This window comes from Amblyomma maculatum, chromosome 11 (genome assembly GCF_055883805.1).
Source record: "Amblyomma maculatum isolate TAMU_Amacu chromosome 11, ASM5588380v1, whole genome shotgun sequence".
NCBI classification, from domain to species: domain Eukaryota; kingdom Metazoa; phylum Arthropoda; class Arachnida; order Ixodida; family Ixodidae; genus Amblyomma; species Amblyomma maculatum.
Window position 1 is genome coordinate 124,171,742 of NC_139354.1, and position 8,225 is coordinate 124,179,966.

The 8,225-nt window shown below is 42.8% G+C and overlaps 1 protein-coding gene across 1 annotated transcript; it reads right to left on the reverse strand.

Annotated features, from left to right (window-relative positions):
- Positions 1–2,239: 2,239 nt before the first annotated feature.
- On the reverse strand, positions 2,240–7,826 carry LOC146174892 (uncharacterized). The gene is made up of 9 exons (XM_084585482.1): positions 7,551–7,826; positions 6,795–6,919; positions 6,511–6,696; positions 6,361–6,445; positions 5,090–5,236; positions 4,143–4,364; positions 2,749–2,923; positions 2,577–2,650; positions 2,240–2,500 (listed from the first exon to the last, which is right to left on the reverse strand). The coding sequence occupies exons 1-9, from the start codon at positions 7,695–7,697 to the stop codon at positions 2,240–2,242; spliced, it is 1,422 nt and encodes a 473-aa protein (XP_084441608.1). The 5' UTR covers positions 7,698–7,826.
- Positions 7,827–8,225: the final 399 nt, after the last annotated feature.

The window sequence follows — 8,225 nt, forward strand, 5'->3', positions numbered from 1 at the left end:
ATTAACAAGCACAACTCGCTAAAACATTTTAAGCACGTTTTGAATAGGCGTCCTTTAGTAAAAATAATGAAAACAGTTTCTAACGCATGTAAAATTGACGCCTGTAATTTCGCATCTGTCAATGTTATGTTTGGTAACCTACTGGAAATCAAATAAAGTGGATCTTTCAGACCTAGATATTATCACTTTCGATTCGAAACAATTCGCTTCTTGAGGTCTACCCTTATAAAAAACTGGTTAAAATTGTGAACATTCTAAAATGGCAAGGTGGTAATTTTCAGGCCTCAAACACACAAAGGAACCTCAACTAGTTTTTACATGTCTTCGGTAGTGAGAAATTTCTGCTCTTTGATCCTCAATATCCCTATTAAATAAAAAACCTTGGTTAATAAAGTAGGCTTGCACTGAGCTTGCAATGAGATATTCATGTGAAGGCTCCTAGAACCAAGTTCATCAAACATTTAAGTCTCAAAATGCAGTTGATGTCGTGGCAACCGCATTTTGCTGGGCTACGGAGATTTGCTCGCGTTCTGAGCAATTTCGCTACACAACATATTGTTACGCTTAAGGCTTTCGAGCAAAACGGGACGTACGGGACGTGAGGGGCATCGTGTCCGCAGTCAGTCGTTTCTCGCCCAGCGCTCGCACCACACCACTTTGTCATTCCTATCTCATAGCTTTTCATCTTATTTGCAGCCCGTTACATTTCCACTTGCGCAGATGAAGCCCGCCGGGAGAGTTACCAGATCTCACGAGGGTGGCAGGGCTGCAAGCGTGCAACGTGGAGTAGTTCTATCTTTTTTGAACGAAGTCCAGCCACATTGAGGCGTGCAATTTCGTAGGTCACATCTTTGATGCTGGTAATAATAACGTAGAGTCCATCATAATGGGAAAACAGTGTCTGGTGAAAGCCACGTCGTCGTAGCGGTCGCCAAAGCCAAACATCACCCTGAGCGAATGTAAATTTCTGACGGCGCTCGTTACAGCGAAACCCTCTTGCGAAGCAATGGTCCGCAGGTGCGCTATCCGACGAGCTCCTTCTCTAAGGCACAGGGCCTTGGCGATGCAGAGTTCGCCACTTGGTGAAAGTGGCAATATGGTGTCCAGGGTGCAGCGTGGTTGCCGGGCGTACAGAAGAAAGGGTTATAGCCCGGCGTCTCATGAGTCGCTGTATTAAAAGCATATATATCAGAAAAGGCAGTACTGTGACTCAGTTTTTGTGATCTACGACTACTTACGTTTAAAGTATATTCGCCAATGTCCTGTTTATGCGCTCTGTGAAACCGCTCATTTTCGAGTGGTAGCTAGGGTGCGGAGTTGGAAAATTGCGTGGCACATAAACCGAGCCAACCCTCGACAACATCTGCCGTGAGCTGACGACCTTGGTCACTTATTATACCCCGCGGTGGTCCATGGCGTAAATCACTGAACGGAGCAAAAACAGCTAGACTGATGAGTTGTAGCTGATGGAATAGCAGCCGTTTCGCAGAAGCGAGTATCGTAATTTGCACAAACAACAATCTAGCAGCTCCCAAAGCAAGATTTTCAAGATGGACTAATAGGTCGACGCCGACCTGCTCCAAGGGCACGCTGGGTAGTGGCAGAAGATGCAACAGCTCAGTGGGAGCCACAGTAGGATCTTTATGACGTTGACATTGTGTGCATCTGGCAACATATTTGTAAATGGTCGATCGCATTTTAGGCCAATAAAAACGTCCTTTGGCTTGGCTGAGCCTCCTGGCCGATCCGAGATGACCAGAAGTGAGATCTTCTTGCAGTACGCGGCAAAACTGACAAATAGAGGCTTTGGGGAAGTACAAGCAGTAAACGCAGGCCCACGGACGAATACTGCCTTTTCCATACACTCTAAAAAAAAAGGTAGTTGAGGTTACTACATTTTGGGGCAGCAACAACCGTCACATATATGACTACCTAGGTAGTGACTGTACGTAGTAACTGCAACGGTAGTAACATTTACTACCTCTGGACAGGTAGCAACAGCAACTACCTTCTTTAACATTTACTACCACGGGGTAGTAAGAATGGTAGCTTACCTAAAGTAGTAACAGCAACAACCTCGTTTACTACCTTAGTAGTAAGCTTAGCTTTGGTTTGACGGCCAGGCAACCACTAACCTCAATAGCATGTTAGAAGCACTATGAAGCAGTGGGCCTATATGGCTTTCAAAAAACAAATTCAACACAAGTGTAGTTCAAAAGGTTTAACTTTATTTGTTGACTCAAACTTTCTCAATTAAGCTGATCGCCCGCATCACGAGGGGTGACCTTGCTGCCGAATTGAGGCCGCATAAATGCTCCATCAGAGCAAATGTGTTCTTATTCCTGCTAGAATACTGAATGTTCATTATCCAATAAAGTTCCATGAGGGCACTTGTCCCTGATATCAGGTCAATCACTTCCACCTTGTAGGACTCAAAAGTGGTGCATATTTCTGTGGCAATTAGAGCCTTGTTGTTCATGACAAGGGAGGGGTAGCTGTCCTGTAATAAAATAGAATTAATAAGAAACGAGACAATTTCAAGCAAGCTACAATTAAAATGAACAGTATAATCTTACTGGTCCTCTCAGAAAATTGGGCTGCTCCTTCACTAAGTGCGGGAGGAGCTGCAGGACAGCAACTGCGAAGTAATCTGTGCACAAAGAAAATTTATAGAACACCCAGATGATCACAAAAACATAAAAATAAGAAAAGAAATTGGAACTAAAATGCAAAGCTCTGAACACTCACATTTCTTCAAGTCGCCTTCTGCCTCTGAAATCGCCTGTTCTGCTTCGGCGAGGGCACTTTTTGCGGTACGGGACATTTTCAGGAGTTGGAGACACCTCTCTCCATGTGTGTTAATAAAGTTGAGCAACTTTGACTCAAAGTCCACTTGTGTAATACTCATGAACTCCTGGCGAAGCTGAAAATGAACGAAAATGATAGTGGGAATTTAGCACATTATTTGCAAAATACAAAAAGACATCATGTCGCTCGTGCACAAGTGTCCAAGCCAAGCACTGGACAGTTGTGCTGTTGGTGCAAAGTTGGAAAGCTAGTCTAAAGGCTTCATAGTTGCTTTCTTTCATCATAATTTAGAGGTTGCATCATTCTGATTTCTGTTTAAATATGTCATCAGTGATGCACTGAAATTTTTTTCTGAGGGAATAAGGGTGAAGCCATTAATAAACGTAACTATGTAGGCTGTTACCATCAATCCCTAATTGTTTAATAAAACAACAGCGCAGGTGTTGTCTTCTTCCTTGTCCTTCGTCTCCGCCCTGTTATTCCCTAATTGTTCCTAACCACTTTTGGGAATGCATCTTTGAACCCGTTGTGAACCGAAATTCAGAACCTGTATCTCTTTGCCTGACATGCACGCTGACTGGTGCGTTCGCATTTCTTCCAAAAAAGACAAAACAAAAAAAAACACTGCAGCTGGAAAATTACGCAGTATCCATAAGCAAACACAACTAAAAATAAAGCAGCAGATGCCCCCAAATGCGACTGCAATCATGACCTTGCTTAAACATTTTTAGTAGCACATAGAGTACAAAAGTGGGACAGAGAGGAACGCAATTATGCAGAAGTGCTCAAATTTCAGCCGAAACATAAGAAATGATTACTTCACGACCCGCTGTGGCTTCAGCAGTTATATTTCAATGTTTTTACGATTACAAAACTGCCCATTTAGTCTACCAAATAAATAATTAGCACTAACACTCTTTATCAATCACCCATATTCACCCTTCTCCAGCAAACCTAACCTGTTCCTCCCCATCAGAGTAAAGGTTCTAAATACCCTTACCAGTGATGACTGTGCTCACCCAGATGAAGAGTAATTCTTCAGTTGAAATGTTTCCTACCAAGCAATATTTCTCCCATGCTTATATGTCGTTTTATGTTGTCAAAAATGCAATCTTTCTGTTCTACCTTCTGCAGTGGATCTCTGCATCCTGATTTTGCAAACACTGCAAATGTTTAAACTAAATAGAGTATTTTCTCATAACCTACTGAGCCTCTTACAACAGCCGACTATATACTGCATGTCTCTGTGAAGCCCGACTGATGACATGCGTACGACCCATCATCAAAAAGCATTTCACGAAACCGGCCTGATGCTACACGTCTTAAAACCTTACCAGTTCACGAAGTGCCAGCGCTGGGTACCTTTCCAGCAACACCGCTGTTGATGGACTGCTTTCTTGAATCCATTTCCTTCGTGATGAGAAGGTGGCCTTCATTGAAGCTTTCAATTTTGCAATGTCAGGAGTGCTTCGTTTCACTTCTTTAATCATAAATTCTATGTGAGCAGCAACGACTCCATCATCTGCTTCGCCTCTGGTTTCCAAAGCACCAGTTGACTTGCAAAAGAAATGATAAAAATAACACAGTTGAGTAAAATATCACAAGTAATGCCAATCATATTTTTAGGTAATGCAGACCTAAGATTCCAAAATCTTTTTTATGATCTACAACCTGTGCAAAGGTTGAACACAACTGAATATCAGTGTTTGTCAGCACTTGCTCTACAGCTGTATTACTTACGTTTAGGAAGTGCTTTCCTTCCATTCAATACTAAATTCCTTATAGTTCCACCATTGCATGCGTTTTTATGTATTGCAATTAACTGTGTAGGCTACAGTTTGCTATCTCTTTTGCTCTGGCAAACCTAACAGCTTTTAAAAAGAGATGCAGGACCCAACGTTTCTTTGCTTTTACCTTTGTTTTTTTCTCGTTTTTCCGTTTTTTTCGCCGCTTTTTTCTCGTTTCATGAAATGTGTGGCCAGAGAGGGGTCTGCACCGATTTCCTGCCTTCCATTTACTTTTGTGGCTATGTCTTCTTTGTTTCACCAGTGCAATACCATGGTTTTTTTTTTCTTGGCTGTTATAATTTGTTCTTTAAGTCAGTATTTACCACCACCTCAAAAAAAGCAGAATTACTATAATCAATTGCGCCTACTTGTGTGCAATGATATTCACAGGGCACTTTAACTTGCAACATTTCTTTTCAGATAACCCAGCTGGAAAAGATGCAAAACTTTTCCAGATATTTGTAATACTGGTGTAAATCAGGGGTTTCACTTACCAGGCGGCACTGCTTCTTTGGATGACATTTGTCTTGAAAGTTCCCCTTCCTACAAAACTTCTTTCTTGCTTCTTCAACCTTAGGATTATTATCCACGGATTTTCGAATATTGCACATCTTGTATTTAAATGCGACCCTCCAAGAATCCTGTAAATCAAAACCATCACATTGGAAATGCAAAATCAATGAAACATCTGCAACAATGATATGACAATACAGCAATGATATATACAGACTTTCCTTGAAGAAAACAGACTCAAACGGCCATAGGCATCATAAATGCTTCCGCACAAGCCACTTGCTCTTACTGGAAAAAAAGGGCTAAAAGCAGCACTGCATTGTTCTAGCCCGAGCCGAAATGCATGAGCAATCTGTGGACGCATCTGCTGCTCAGTACATTATTAAAGCTGCAAATTAACCTGCTTAATTCCCTATCAAGGATGTTTGCAAACCATAGTGCATGTGCAGACCTCATGAACATCCCGCAAGGGCATAAGAGAATTCACATCTAATTACTGTATTGTGTTCTATCCCACCAATATTCAAGAAAATTTTGTTCACAAAAAAGTGCAGCAAACTGATGCCTTGTAAAATCATTGAAGAGGAGACAATGCATGTGCACAGAACATTCCCAATGTATGCCAGAATGGTCCACAAGCAGCAGTGAATTCCACACGAGAAAAAAATATTACCTCAAGGAAAAATACCACCTTAAGTAAAAAAGTAAGCAGTCAAGAAAATAGGAGGTGAAATTTTGCTTGCCAGGCAGTATGTAAAACATATGATGCAAACACAGGGAAAGAAGCAGCTGTGATGAGGTTTGGTTTGTGGGGTTTCACATTCCAAAGCGATTCAGGCTACGAGAGACGCTGTTGTGACCCCGCACCTCCACCAAGATGTTACGTGGCAAGAGGCGTACACACCACGCAAAACACCGGTATAATGCGACACAAGCACAGGGTGCACCGGACGTCGCCAAGTGCACACACACTTCGTCTGTCCCATCTTTGATGGGTCGACCGGTCGCAATATGAACCCAAGCATGCGTTGCATACATGGCTAGTCACTTCATCGCATGCTTTTTCTTTCTCTTTTTGAGAAAAAAAAGTAACGTACTTAGTGCAAAGCATGTTACAGATACTTTCCTTTTATGCTTCAAAAGACGGCTCGTTTTTATACTTTGATGGTAGGAGTAACCTCGGAAGGTGTTTTTGAGGAAGATATTACCAGCTATTTGTTTACAAAGACTAGCAAGCAGGTAGGAAACTTACGAAGCCTGTTCCCATCGTATCCCGGAGAACTGGATATTTCAGAACAAGAGCCCTAGCTGCAGGCTCGTAGAATTTCCCAGGATACCTGCGAGCGCAAGAGAGGTTGCATGAGCAGGATTTGAGCATACAACAATACTAAGTGGTACTTACAGGTCAACTTGCAGCAAATGGGGTGTAATCCAAGCCACAATGCGGCTTTTTGTGCGACTTGACACTTCTCCTAATGTTGTTCTGTCAATGTCGAACTTGATGTCAACTGGAACTGGAGGCAGTTCATAATGCATTTGCTGAAAACCACTGCTACATGAAGCCACCACTGATGGTCCATCGTTAGTTCTGAAAAAAGAGAGGATGGAATTAAGTGCACCGTAAGTATCATGACTGTAATGTCCCATGTTATAGCTCCAGCACAGGGTTAAAGGTGGCCTACTAACCCAGTTTTGAGTGGCAAGCTTTCTTCATCACAGCTGTCACTGGCAACCAGATTTATCTTGTCGCCATCACAAAATATGTGTCCTTCCGAGACCTCGACATATGTTTCAAAGCGGGAATTGTAGACCTACAACAAAAATGTGTTTATGAATTGGAAGCCAAAAACATAATAATGAATGTAGATACAATTGATTTAGTAATTATTTCATTACGAGCATGCTGAAACTACTTAGTTTACCATCTGTTTATAAGATTGGCCTACACATTATGATGGCTTCCAAACTCTCCACGCGCGCATGTATGGAAACACACTACTCCTCTTCCACAGCCCGTGTACGCGCCGCGTACCTTGAACCCTGCGAAGGCGAACGGCCGCTCCAGCTCCGCGAGGCGCGCACACGTGCAGTGCAGTGTAAAAAAAATGCAAAAAAAAAAACGTTTTTAACGAAGTCATAATCCATTTGGAAAAAAATTCTGAATTCTGAAGCAACACTAGCGCTGCAGTTAACAGCGCGGCAGGCATCGCTATTGAATGCTCGCCTGTTGCTCACAGCTAAGATACAGGCTCTGATATATATACATCTGGCACCGGTGTCTATCCTAAGCTTGAACGCAAATTTTGGACACAGCACAGGCCTATAAGCAAACCACGATACTACATTGGCCTGAAGCGCATAACTAGAACGCGATTATATGCACAAGTACAGGCCCTGAAAGCACCAAGCGATTAAAATCTATCGTATAAAAAATGTGCATACCTCTATTCGGTCGCACTGCAACGATGTCCACGATTCCGTCAGCATGGCAGCATCAATCACATCGGACTTCTTGTGATCTCCATTGACAAGAAGAACCTGTTTCCTGCCTTTCCAGGTAACCAGGCATTCGATGGGCGACGAAGACATTGCTTATAGCAGGATCAAGGGCCAGCACATGCAGTAATTCGGTTGTTCTAAAGGAGGGCTCTTCTATCCACTGATGCAAAACATACGCCATTTGCAAAAGTAGCAAAAGTAAGACTACACAACGTATGGACAAGTTATAAAGACCCCATGAATATAGTACTATGGATAGACCAGTTGAAGTCGATCCCTTTCTGGCGCTGCAGCAAGCGCCACCTACCAATAAGTAAAGAAAGTTGCTTTTTTTTTGTACTTTTGAGCCCTCCGAGATTGGCAGCAGCGCGTCGGCGCGCCTCATCACGGAGGCCATGTTTACTCCTGTCACTGCTCTACCTTTTCAGACATTACGCGTTGCGCAGTTATGTTTGTTGTGCCTGTATTGACAGGCCAAGGTCACTTTCGCTAGTTTCGAGGCTCCGTTCAGAAAGTGGCTTCAACTAGCGGCGCTGCCGAGGTCTCTACTGCTCTACTCCAGCTTGCTTTTATCTACCTCCCTCGGAAATGTTTATCAACCAAGCCTCTCTCAGCTGT

Coding starts and splice junctions, on each gene's coding strand:
- LOC146174892 (XM_084585482.1), bottom strand. CDS start 7,697: ATGTCTTCGTCGCCCATCGAATGCCTGGTTACCTGGAAAGGCAGGAAA. Junction 6,446..6,510: donor CATTTGCTGCAAGTTGACCT/GTAAGTACCACT, acceptor TTGCGCTCGCAG/GTATCCTGGGAAATTCTACG. Junction 2,651..2,748: donor AGAAGGCGACTTGAAGAAAT/GTGAGTGTTCAG, acceptor CTTTGTGCACAG/ATTACTTCGCAGTTGCTGTC.